Source organism: Perna viridis, chromosome 13 (assembly GCF_037379345.1).
Source record: "Perna viridis isolate PV_CMFRI_1.1 ecotype Kerala chromosome 13, ASM3737934v1, whole genome shotgun sequence".
NCBI lineage: Eukaryota > Metazoa > Mollusca > Bivalvia > Mytilida > Mytilidae > Perna > Perna viridis.
Window position 1 is genome coordinate 22,818,560 of NC_142457.1, and position 13,777 is coordinate 22,832,336.

Genomic DNA, 13,777 nt, shown 5'->3' on the forward strand with positions numbered 1-13,777 from the left:
TTGAAATTGACATTGCAAATTGCAACATACAACACACATTGTGACATACTTGTAAATCTTAATATTCTAATTGAATAGGAGCTACTTTAAACCATATTTCTTTTAAATTTGTTGTTCTGGATAAAAGATGTCAAAAATGATTTTAATAGATCCAAACATACTTTGCATGCCTTCCATCTTTTGTTGAATAGGGTATGTAAGTCTCGTCACGTGACTCAGTTGTTTCACGAGATTGGGTCCTAGTTTACCATTCAAATGCATGGAGCATTGAATTCGGTATTATAAGCAAAATATCTTTTTATGTGAAAATGCCAATAAAATATTACATGATAAAAATGTTAAGAAAAGCATAAAATAAAAGATTTTGCATTGTAATGCAGCGTTTTGAGATCCAATAAGTAAATAAAATGCAGATCGGTCGTCTGATTTCAATATATTCTACATCGGAAATCCTAGAAAGGAAAATTAACCCAGAACAAGGTTTACAAACCCTATGACAGCCATGATTTATTTTGATAACTACAGTATGATTATTTAACTTACACACATGCTAAAAGTGTCACCACATGTCACCAACATGAGAAAGACATATGCTAATTGTACAGGAATTATTAATTCTTAGAAATACAACATATGTGATTTACACAGCTTACAATATAACGAATACAGTAAAAACCTGTCTTAACCAAACTCCATTAGAATTGGTGTGCTTTAGACAGGTGTTTGGTCTACCAAAGTAATAAATATGTTCAAACTGATAAGAAGGGATATTACATTATGTCTGGTTTAGACAGGTTTCAGTTATTTCATGGTTTGGTTTAGACAGCTTTTCAGTTTTTCCGGGCTTGGTTTAGACAGCTTTTCAGTTTTTCAGTGTCTTGGTTTAGATAGATTTTTTTTTCAGGGCTTGGTTTAGACAGGTTTTCAGTTTTTCAGGGTTTAATTTAGACAGGTTTCAGTTTTTTCAGGGTTTTCATTTGGGGGGTATTTACACAGGTTTTCAGTTTTCATGGATTGGTTTAGACAGGTTTCAGTTTTCAGGGTTTGGTTTAGACAGCTTTTCAGTTTTTGAGGGTTTGTTTTAGACAGCTTTTCAGTTTTTCAGTGTCTTGGTTTAGATAGATTTTTGTTTTGTTTTTTTGTTTTTTTCAGGGTTTGGTTTAGACAGTTTTTCACTTTTTCAGGGTTTGGATTAGACAGGTTTCACTATATATATAAATCTGGGTTTTTTTTCAGGCTCATGAAGTGCTGTCTCTTGAGATTTTAACGCTATTATTAGATAATCCATCAGATGATTCTGTAGAAGTTGCTATAGGATTCCTGAAAGAATGCGGACAGAAACTGACAGAGGTCTCACCTAGGGGTATACATGGTGAGTTTTGAAATAAAAAAGAGTGAAGGCCTTTTTAAGTAAGTTATGACCATTGATCATATAAAAATGAATATGATTTCCAGGTAACATTTAAAATTGATCTAATAAGGAAACAAGAAAATTCCCTTCCTGCTACCTCTTCTCAAGTTTGATATGAAAAGAGCAATGTTTCTGTGATGATGCCCTAGCAAAATTATATCACCAGTCAACTATTGGGATGTGCAGTGTATTTTGGAATCACTTTGTCCATCCCCAAAATTTATGCCACAAAAATCTTAACCACAACAGAACAGATCGATTTCTAATTTGGTATGTGCTTTTATATAAATGGGGCAAACATTGTACATGATTTTGGTTGCTGTCCAGTATCAACTTCCTGATTTGTTGGACTTTTCCATTTATCAAAAAAATCAAACTAAAAATAAAATATAACCACACAAAGACACATTAATGACCCAACATCTCTTGACTGAGGATGGGTGGATGAGACCAGCAATTGGGATAAACTAGTTTTAACAAGGCTCTATGAAACTCTTCTCTTTAAAAAATATTTATGATTTACAAAATCATTGTATAAGATAATCTCCCAAGCACTAAGTTGTATATATCTGTGTATATTTTAGCAATATTTGAGAGATTGAGGAATGTGTTACATGAAGGACAGATTGATACTAGAGTGCAATACATGGTAGAAGTGATGTTTGCAATTAGAAAAGATGGCTTTAAGGTATGTACAGTAGAGCTCTCATAAATTTCTCTTTTTTTTTTTGTCACAAAGTTCAAGTATAAGAAATTCAAGTTCCATCATGGTTCAGGTAGTCCATTTAGCTTGAAAATAATATTTTTGTCCCCTGCCAGAGTTTGCCAGAAGTTTAGAAAGATATTTATGCTTTTCATATGTGCCTCTACAAGTCTGTGCATCTTTTATGTGTAAAGTTTAATATGCTGAAGCCATATGATTATCTTACAATGATAAAAATGCCAAAAATACCTCAAAAATGCATTTTTCACATATGATTTTTTTATATGATGTGCCTCCCTCACTACTTTAGGCAAGGCAGTATGAAAAATATTGTTTTTCTTTATAAATGTGTGCTGCACTATAAGTGGAGTTATCATAAAATTGTGCATTCCAAACAATTTTGTGGTTAGGAATTACATGGTAATGTTTTTGTGCTTCTGATTTAAATTGTTTATTCAAAATAACCAATTATTTCACAATGAAACTTTAATTATCCATATCAGAGATGGGAATACCAGTCTTAAACTTGTGATTTTTTTAAGGAAACATTAAATTTCTATATAGCAAATATACTAGTATGTCAAATTTCAGTTCAGGGGGGTCACATTTTTCAGTGCAATTTCGATCATCTCTATATAATAAAGATAGTTCAGGATGTTCGCTGCACCGTTTATGAATAAGAAGGATTTCAAAGGGTTAAAATTCTAATCATGAGATTCTTCATGCTTATAGCCGTTTTAGATTGGTCGAGAACATTCTTGCCAGAAAGTTCATACATGCATGAACTTCGCCAGATCGTTCATACATGCATGAACGGCAGTCAAATTGAAACCAATATGGCGGCCGTGTAGTTCGAAAGAGTGTGGCAATGACCTGAACGGCATAATATAGCCGTAAGAATAGTTTATTACATGCACATTGATTTTACCGGTCAAGTTTGTTTACAGAGAATAGTTTTCAGCTCGGGGAAAGAAACTTATAAATGAGTCTTGACTGAACCCTTGAAAACGCCTTATATTGTAATTTTCCTTCTGCCGTGTTGTAATTCCTTAAAAATTTTATTCCTGTTGAATTGTTTTTACCTCGTATTTTCAATGCCAACTATCATTTCGTCCATACCGCCTTCACTGTTGTTATGCAGCCGATTATGTGTAAATATTCGTCCGCGCTCCCATACATGTGCAAAGGGAATGTGTGTGTATTGAAGAATAAACATACACACAGTATGTAAATATAACCGACTGAGGCTCTCAGAGGGTAACTTTGACTGTCTGATAGAATTATAAGGATTGAACAGCTATTTTCGGTCATTCATGCATGTATGAACGGATCTCTCCACTCCCAAACATTACATGAACGGCCTTCAAGTTTGGAAGCTCCGAGATTCATTCATACATGCATGAACGGTTGAAAATAGCTGTTCAATCCTATAGTGAAATCTTGTTAGATCTTTCAGGCAAGAACAATATGAATAGAAAGAAATGGTGGGTCAGTATGCCTGTTTCTGAGATATAAGTTTTTGAAATTTTGGCTAGGAACAGATTTCTCTTGATTTTCCATAGGTTTTGTGTTACCAGGTTTTATCTATTAAAAATCCTTAGGAAATAACAAGAACGTCATAAAAACTTCTCAAACAACACTTTAAGGTGTGTTTTATGAAGTTATGAAAAGAAAAATGGCGGTAAAGAAATATTTATGCTAAGAAATGGTTAAAACCAGAGGAGTCCGAAAATCTGACAAACTTATGACTTATGACAATTTTAATTTAAGTTTACTTCAACATATAATGTTCGTAATTTTAGGATCACCAGTCTGTGATAGAGGAACTAGATCTTGTGGAGGAGGATGACCAGTTTACTCATATGATGACCTTGGAAGAAGAAGGAACTGCAGAGGAAGTTCTAAGTAAGTTACAAGTGGAGAGGAGATGGTAGTCTGTGCTAAAAATGTTCAGGACTCAAGGCTTAAACCACCTTGTTATTTGGGGCAAATGAATTTTTTCTACATTTCCGCTGAGGAGAGTTATGTCTTTGGAGGGGAAAAAAAAGGACTTTATATAAGACTTTAATTGTAGATCCCTTTTACATATTTAGTCATTGACTTTCCAAAAAGACAAATACTGTAAACATATTAATTTTTGCTCTGTACAAATTTTCGCTTTTTTTGTGGCGGACATAATGCAGCGAAAAATAGTACCTGCAGAATGGCTTCTTAAACACTATATAGTGCTGATCAATTTTTGAAGCCGCAAATATGTTCATTTGAGAGAATCCATGAAAATTAATATGTTTACAGTGCCTACTTTATGGTTGGAATAAAAGGGGAAAAAAAAGGCTATGAAATGGTTGGAATAAAAGAAAAAAACGGCTATGAAATGTCGGAATAAAAGGGGAATAAAGACTATGAAATGTATTTTGTTCTTTGTCATTTTCCAGACATGTTTTTCATGTAAATCTTTTAGTTTAAACTTTTTTTTAAAACAATATTATAATAGACATAAAGATTTTCCTTTACTAATAAGTGGTTTAAATTATTTTTGTCTCTCAAGATGGTAAAATATAATTTGTCCTGTAGATTTTAAATCAAGGCAAGAAGGAGATTTTTTCCTTATGAAATAAATAGAAAATAGTGAAAGTGTAAAATGGCAGAAAATTAAGACTATGGTGAAAATGTAAAATGGCAGAAAATTAAAACTATGGTGAAAATGTAAAATGGCAGAAAATTAAAACTATGGTGAAAATGTAAAATGGCAGAAAATTAAAACTATGGTGAAAATGTAAAATGGCAGAAAATTAAAACTATGGTGAATTGTTCTTTTGATAACAAATTTGTTGTTTTGATAGTTAAAAATGGATCTTTATTTTTTATCTTCTAGACATCTTCAAGTTTGATCCTGAGTTTGAAGCGAATGAAGAAAAGTATAAAACTCTAAAGAAAGGTATGGATGTTATGATTTAATTGAAAAGAAATCTGAGCTTAAGAAAAAGTTATGCTTAACAATATTATTGTTTACTTGGGACAGGATGGAGAGAGAGAGAAAAAGAGGCAAACTTTCTGACATTGTTATAATTTTGTAGGGTAATATGATTTTAGGCTTTGTCTTTGAGGGACAGGGCTTTTTGTACTCAAATAACATTTAACAATGTTGATAATACACCGCTATTTTGTTATATGGCCGATGTCTTGACAAAGAGAATATGTGAGACTTGCTATAACATGCACTGTGCATCTGTGTTTAAAGTTAAAAAAATCACTTTGTATTGTTATTTCTTTTGTTATTTGTTATTTCTGGAATATGTCACTCCCAACATAACAATTTTGAGCAATTCATATTTTGAAGCATCTACTTTCGTAGGATGTCTCTGATCACCATACCTATAAATGACATGACAATCCAAGAATTAGCCTAAATCAATGATGTTACATTGCCAAAGTGCTTTATGTAAGTTTACGCTTACATATCATATTTGAGAGTAAAATATATCCCTCATTGAGTTTAAATCAGTATTTATTTTTTACAGAAATATTGGATGAGGGCAGTTCAGATGAGGATGAGGGAAGTGGTTCAGGTTCAGAATCAGACTCAGAGGATAGTGACCAGGAAAATGAAGGTAGGGTTCAGAGGAGATAACTTATATGAAATGGAAAACAAATCATATCTATTTGGTTAATTTTGGGATTTGCCTTTAGTACAAATTTAAACATCAAATTTTCTCATTAATATATTTCTGTATTGGACTAGTACACTGCTACATTTTCTAATATTTCTTGGGGTTTTAAAATACATAGGCAGATAGAACACATACAATCAAGTCTCTCTAAAGTGACCTTCAAAATGAAGGGGTAAAACTATGGTTACATTGTACAGATTGTCTGTATATAAAGGTTAATTTTACATAGAATGTCCTTCAGTGGGATATTGTGATCACGGTCTTTAAAGATATGTCATTGTAAAGTACAGACGGTCACTTTAGGCAGGTTTGGCTGTACATTTTATGAAAAAAACATCTTTCAAGGAGGTAGACCTAGTGTAAGGGACATAACTCATGAAGTCAGGATATGTTTGTATCATATTCAATTTCACCAAAGCCTTTCAAGCTTTCATTTGAAGCAGAATAAAAAGATTCCAAGTTAATTAGATGCTTACATGACATTGATGTAAAATGCTGAATACTAATGATTTTTAAGAGTTGTATCCCTTACCTTAGGTCTGCCTCCTTAAAAGAGAAAACTAAAATAACAAAATGCATAATTTACTCTGTTTTTAAAATTTTCATGTATTGTTTATTCACTTTTTAATATCACTTGTAGAGGATAAGCAGACCATTATAGACAACACAGAGACAAACTTGGTGGCTCTGAGGAGAACTATTTACCTCACTATACAGTCTAGTCTGGAATTTGAGCAATGTGTCCATAAAATCCTCAAGTTAAATCTTAAACCTGGACAAGAGGTTAGTTTATTCAATGAGTTCAAAGCTGTTAATGTATATAGTAGTTTTCAGTCTGTCTGCCTGCCTATCTGACGTAATTGTCCGGAACTATTCTTAATTTGAAACTTGATGCTAAAAAAATAAGGCATACTTGGTACAGAATGGGTATTAACAGTTTTATTTGAGTTAGAACTCATTTGCTTTCAATTTTCTGACCATTTCTTATTTTGGCAATGAATATTCAAATAGCACCTTTTCCCAATATCAAAACTTTGAACTAGCAAAATATCATAGATGAGTAAAATGGTATGTAGCATCAGCTGGTTGGGTTGTACCAGATATTGGACATCAGCTGTTTGGGTTGTACCAAATATTTGACATCAGCTGGTTGGGTTGTACCAGATATTGGACATTGGCTGGTTGGGTTGGACCAAATATTGGACATCAGCTGGTTGAGTTGTACCAGATATTGGGCATTGGCTGGTTGGGTTGGACCAAATATTGGACTTCTGCTCATTGGGTTGTGCCAGATATTGGACATCAGTCTTAGTCACATACCAACTAACTGTTTATGGGACATCTGTATTCAAAAACTTTTTAAAATTCTTGATATAAGGAGCACCCTTGTTAAATGGATACATTTTTATGGTTTTTGTTAATGATAAAGGTTGAAGTAGTCGAAAGCTTTATAAGTGGTTAGGCCATTTAAAGTCAATTTCTTAGTTATCAGGCCAAATTTTATGAAAACCGACCATGGGGAGGCGTGCATTTTTCTTTTCTATGGTTTTAATTGCCTAAGAATAGTAATGTTGGTGCTATTCACATGGTTTATAACACTGAAAAATAATGGGGGAAGAGCTGCCTTGTTTTTTTTAGTAGTATGGTGATAAAAGTTGGAAATAGGGCACCCTTAAAAGAGATAAGCAGGGCCTGTGAGCCAAAAATTGGTTTTATACATGTATCTATATTTCTGTTTGTAGATCGAATTGTGTAATATGGTACTAGATTGCTGTGCCCAACAGAGGACATATGAGAAATTCTTCGGATTACTTGGTCAGGTATGTAACAAACATGATTATTATGTATCTTAAATGTGACCAGGATTAGATGTTTTGGACTAAATATTTTCTCTTTTTATTTTTTTATTTATTATTTTTGTTGTTGTTTTAACTGTCAATTCATGCAGTCATCAAGAAAATTTGTTTCATTTTCCAAGGCACAATCTTACCTGAGATGTCAACAATGACTAAATTGGTTTTACTGAAACTTGACATAAAGTTAGATCCCATGTTTGGTTTACATTAAATGAGATTCCTGGTTGGGTTACATATCTTAAGAACAAAAAATCAAAAATGGCTAGACAATTACAGAAAAAAAGAGACTTCATCAAATTATAAGAAAATTGATATTTAAAGCTTTTGTTAGGTGGCTGACAATATGAAAATTGATTTTACTGTCTATTTATATTTCAGCGATTTTGCCAGATTGACAAAAAATACATAGATCCATTCCAAAATATGTTTAAAGAACAATATGAAACTATACATCGTCTAGAGACCAACAAATTAAGAAATGTTGCCAAATTCTTTGCACATTTATTGCATACTGATGCAATATCTTGGGGAGTAAGTATTCATAATTCTTTCTTTTTCCTTGTCATATAAACATGAAAGGCGAAAGATTACTCAAGATTGATTCTCATATACTTTCATGGTGTACGAATATTTACAGATTTCATGGTCAGCAAATAAGTCTTAAAAATTAATACATTGTATCCCCAAATGTGTTTATTTTCATGATGGGCAAACTATTATGAAAATTAATACATTGTACCTTAGAAATATGTTGATTTTTGGCTGTGATCTATTTTCATGTTGGGCAAATGATTGTGAAAATTGATACATTGTACCTGCAAGTGTGTTAATTTTTGGCTGATAAGACTCTTACATTTAAATTTTTGTATTGTATTTTCCTTTGATCTTGTTGACAGATATTTTTCTATTTCTCGTTTATGACAAGATATTGAAAATATCCGTCTAAACATAGGGAGTGATTGTGACATTATCAGACCTTCTTTAGAATTTTGATTGAAACTTTTGCATGCACCAACAGTTTGTAGTAGCCCTACTACATTGTTTGCTAAAAGTACATTAAAATGATCAAAAATGCAATTATTAGATTACTGATAAACAGAATAATAGTCACTTCAGATTTTGATATTCACTGGAGTTAAGATATTCCACTTGATTTAAGATATTCCACTTGAGTTAAGATATTCCACTTGAGTTAAGATATTCCACTTGATATTGTCAGTTTCTAAATCATAAGCAATTATTATTCTATATGTATTGTTATAAATGGACTTCAAATAATTCTTAAATGAGTCTTAAGATGATATTTCTGATTTAATCACAGTTATCTGTCCTTGATTTTGTAGGTTATAACCTGTATCAGGTTAAATGAGGAAGATACTTCATCAGCTAGTCGTATTTTTATAAAGATCTTATTTCAAGAACTGTCAGAGTTCATGGGTCTACCCAAGTTGAATGCTAGACTCAAGGACCCGTAAGTTAATTAATACAAAATTAAGGAGTATATGAATATATGTGTAAAGGATTGTAGCTCAAACTGTAGTGATGGATCCTGATAGGGAGTTCAGGGAAAAGGAGATTCCAGGTCAATTTTTGCCCCAAAAAATGCATAAATTCCTATAAAAGATTTCAACAAAGGAAGGGTTTATAGGGATGGGATCCACCCCTTCTGTATTTCATGACAAAATGGTCTTTTAGTGCAATATAATAGACAATGTAAACTTAATTTTTACTTTGAATTTTTATTCCCTCACTTGCAAAGTGAAAGTGGTGTATGTTCTTCCTTCTTTCTGTTATGCACAGGGTATCTGAATGGAATTTCATGAAACTGTCACAGAATCTTTATTACACATCCCATTGTGCTCTTCTTATTTTTAATTTTGATCTAAATCAATTTAGAGGTCAAAAGGTGCATCTTGACTTTTTGCCCTGTGGTCTCCATCGTAGTGAGCTTTCTTTGAATTTTAAAGTTAATTTTTGAAAAATTTATTAAAAAAACTTATTGTATGTCTTGTACTTGCAGTAAAAATTAGGTTTTTAGAATATGATAATTATATTGTACACTTTAATTTGATGTTATATATATAATGTTTACTGTTTATTTTTTCAGTACGCTGGTAGATTTCTTTGAAGGTATTTTACCCAGGGACAACCCAAAGAATACAAGATTTGCCATCAATTTCTTCACAACTATAGGTCTAGGTGGTCTTACGTAAGTAATGATATATTTATGCTTTGATCTAATTAATTGGATGAAAAATATTTCTTTAGTTTTTGTAATTTCAGAACGTTTTAAAATACGCAATATTAATTAGATGAAAATCTACAGAAGCCTTAAAATGTTGTAAAAAATAGCTGACAACCATTTTTAAATACATTTTGAAATAAGTGATTGCTTCATATTTGTTTTCATCTCATTGAGGGAACACAAATTTAACATCATGTATGATATAAATTTTGTGCTTGAATTAAAGAACTAATAAGTGAATATTAACATAAACATGAAGAAATTTCAGATTATGAAAAAGAAATATTTATATATACATGTCAAAAGGCCTGACATATTTTGAAAACTAAAACAAACAAAAACCAGGGTTGGAAACTGATGTTAGCAAATAAACAGCTTGGCTATTTACACTGCTAACATAATTCTTGAATTCATTAATATTTTACTTCTGTGTAAATGAAAGTTTGTTTAGTAACTGACTAATACGGATTTTTGTAAACTTATAAAAAAAAATCAAATTTGTGTAAATGATCAAAGATAGTCTAAAATGTCTCATGTACTTGATGGCAGAATATTTGTAATTTCTAGGGATGATCTTAGAGAACATCTTAAGACAGCGCAGAAACCTGCTGTACAACAGCCACCCACAGAGGATTCTGATAGTTCTTCATCATCATCTTCATCCTCATCTAGTGATTCATCATCCTCATCTGACAGCAGCAGTTCAGATTCCAGTTCTGATTCAGGTATGTTTTCAAGTAACACATTTTATTCACCTGTTTTTCTAGATGGAACATATTATGGTATACAGGTGTCCATCTGTCCTTCTACCTGTCATTCACACTTTGCACAATAAATCAAAATGCTGCCATCAACTTCGGTGAATTGTTTGTTTTTTTGTTTTTTTTTGCTAATGATAATAGCTCCCTTTTGATTTTATAACATTCAGATTTTTCATTTTTAAGTTATGGGACTTCATTCACACAAAAATAGGATGATTTTCCATATTCAGATAGCGATGGCAATGAAACTTTTTGTTCAAATTTTGTTGATGTGTTCACCCTTTCACTTTTTGCAAATTTTCCATTTTAAGGATAATGGTTATGTGACTTCGTCTATATTGGAGGAAGGGGGGGGGTGTTTCACAGTTTTAGGACTGGAACTCAGTAGTGGTTACACCCATTTCCAAAAAACTTTGGAAAATACTATTATTACTTGTGTTAGTTCTTTTCTCAATTGTTATAAATTTTTATGGTGTTGTGACTTTTTTCATAAAAAGGGGGGATGGACGATAACTTGAAAACACTTCAAGCAATTTTTATGATTTTTTGTTGAATGATTTTTTTTTTTATCAATGTAAACTCCTTTTTTAAATATATTATGTTTCTAATTTAAATCACAATCAAAACTCAGAACTGTATCAAGATTGAAATTTGTGTCCATATTTGACCCATCTGTTCAGGGTTGGACCTCTAAGAGTGTATCTAGCTGCACATTGAGAAGCATTTTTTTACACCTTTATTTTAATAGATGTGTAATTGTATACCATTTCAGTCTGTAAGGTCAGTTAATCTGTCCACAGGTCATATGATAAGACAATAGCATGTGAGGAAATGTAGTTTTGGGTAAAACGATAATCATGTAAAAGGGAAGCTATATTTTAGGTTTTCTCTATCACTGCAAAAATATTTTCAAAGTTTAAATCTCCTTGTCAAGTGTCCAATAAGTCTTCAGATAATGATCATGCAATCAAAGAAAGACCAACTGTATTTCCTGAAGTGAACTATTTTATTTGCTGTAAATTTAAATTCAAGTATTGTTCTTTTCAAGCTGTAGTCAAGAAAAAAGAGGACTTGGTTATTGTAATGTGACTTTTTATTTGTTAAGATTTTTATTTATTGGGTGAGAATTTTATATTTACAATCTGCATGGCTTTTATTTTGGGATTGATTGATTCGAGGGTTATGTTTCTACAGGTATTAAAAATTTTAAGTTTTCATACGTTGATTTGTTGTTAATGTTGGAGCAATTGATGTGGTTAAGACTGGCTAACTGTGAATTGATGTGGTTAAGACTGGCTGGCTGTGAATTGATGTGGTTAAGACTTGCTGGCTGTGAATTGATGTGGTTAAGACTGGCTGGCTGTGAATTGCTCTGCGTTTTTAAGTTTTTCTGATTAATACACCATTTATTAAAATAGATGTTAAAGTTATTGAATTATATGATGTTTTCATCATAAGACTTGTGTAGTAGTACTGTTTCAAGTGCTGAACACAATTTTGCATTGTGAGACCAAAGAAGCCTTTGTTTTGGAATGTTATTGACTGAAGTTTCTGAATCCTTTTTATAGCAATTCAAATTTAATTGATACCACTTTTAATGCATGACATTTAAAGTTGTGTTTCTCTTTATGTAGTTATCTTCCTTACCAGTGTGTCCTACTTTATCCTTGCTGAATATCTATGTTACCTTTTGGCAGTCTTTCAAATTTGAATGGTTCATTGTCAATTTGTCTGAGAAAGGGTCATATCAAATTTGATTTAAACTGCTATAAAACTATCTACAAGTAGCAGAGAATGTTCACTTTGGATTTCAATTGAAATATTCTCTAAACCATAATTTCACATACCTGTTTTCATCTAGTAGAGAAAAAAACAGAAGATTCCTCCCTAAATCTCAACTGATATAATAATTTCTTGGTCAATGTTTTATATTGATTTCTTCTGAATGTTTAGTGACCATTCTTTACTTAGAACACTTATGTAGCCTCAAGCTAGGACAAAGAAAGATGATTTCCATATTTGTGCAATTTGTTCACTGCAAATAAATTTAAAGTAAAATTGGAATTTCTTCCTGAATTATTGTAAGTTTTGGGTTTTTTTTTTCCTCATTAATAATGTAGCAAACAAATTTTTTTTTTGTGTTAATGATAGGAAGTTCATCGGATGATTCGTCAAAGAAAAGCAAGTTGAAACAGAGGAAGAAAGTTCGGGAAAGACAGAGATCCAGCAAGACCAATGGTGATATCGAAGATGAGCATTATGGGAAAAGATCAAAAGATAAAAATGACAGGCGGGGGAAAGAAAACAGAGACAATGAAAGAGTTCGCGATAAAAACAGGGACAATTTACGTGGTCGGGATAAAAATAGGGAAGAAAATCGAGGTCGTGACAGAAATAGGGATGATTTTGATGACCCATGGTCTAGACAGAAAATAAACAATGAGAATAGTGTAGTTAAATCTAAGAGAGACAAAAGCAGGAGAAATGACTATTCTCCTGAAAAAAATAAAAAGGACAAAAATCGGGAAAGACGTCAACGACAGCGAAGCTACTCACCAGAAGAATACAGAAAACGATAAAAAAAGATAAAAATAAAATTGTTTCTATATTATTGATTGAATATGCACATGAATTTATATACAGGGGTATCTGGGTTGTTTACGGGATCTTGTTGTTTCAGTGCTATTAAATTATGTGATTGTCTCATGTTTTTATATCTATCACCCAGTTTGTAAGTTGATCATGAAAAATTTTTAGGAGTGGAAAAAAAATGTGGTCAAATAATGATGGCATGCTGTCGACCCTCAGCATTGTTGTTGCTGTTTTCTGTAAACATTTTGTGTTTGGACAGTAATTTGAGTATAAGGACTCAGATCTTTATGAAATTATAGTACATGGGAAACTTTATATTAATTTTTGAGGCTGTGACTAGAACTGCTTAGCAGTAGGGACCAAAAGATAGTAGAAACAATCATTTTAATGATTTCCTGACAATGAGTTGAGTGAAAATGAATTGATCTCTTTGTTCCCATACATCAAAAGAATCGTTGGAATTGGTTTTGGTCTTAAGTGTGACTCAAACCTAAAAGGCCAGAAACAAAGAAAATCCTGATGTCTTTATAGTTACTTG

General features: G+C 32.0%; 1 protein-coding gene across 1 annotated transcript in view; it reads left to right on the forward strand.

Annotated features, from left to right (window-relative positions):
• The window catches only part of LOC148600021 (uncharacterized), a 31,350-nt gene extending 18,000 nt beyond the window's left edge, over positions 1 to 13,350 (forward strand). The window contains exons 8-19 of the mRNA XM_088557298.1: positions 1,237 to 1,372; positions 1,996 to 2,099; positions 3,917 to 4,019; positions 4,990 to 5,052; positions 5,636 to 5,725; positions 6,426 to 6,568; positions 7,528 to 7,605; positions 8,020 to 8,172; positions 8,985 to 9,112; positions 9,749 to 9,850; positions 10,454 to 10,611; positions 12,799 to 13,350. Coding sequence (XP_088413424.1) covers positions 1,237 to 1,372; positions 1,996 to 2,099; positions 3,917 to 4,019; positions 4,990 to 5,052; positions 5,636 to 5,725; positions 6,426 to 6,568; positions 7,528 to 7,605; positions 8,020 to 8,172; positions 8,985 to 9,112; positions 9,749 to 9,850; positions 10,454 to 10,611; positions 12,799 to 13,226 — 1,686 coding nt within the window. The 3' untranslated portion in view covers positions 13,227 to 13,350. The remainder of the gene's footprint in view (positions 1 to 1,236; positions 1,373 to 1,995; positions 2,100 to 3,916; positions 4,020 to 4,989; positions 5,053 to 5,635; positions 5,726 to 6,425; positions 6,569 to 7,527; positions 7,606 to 8,019; positions 8,173 to 8,984; positions 9,113 to 9,748; positions 9,851 to 10,453; positions 10,612 to 12,798) is intronic.
• The last annotated feature ends 427 nt before the right edge of the window (positions 13,351 to 13,777 follow it).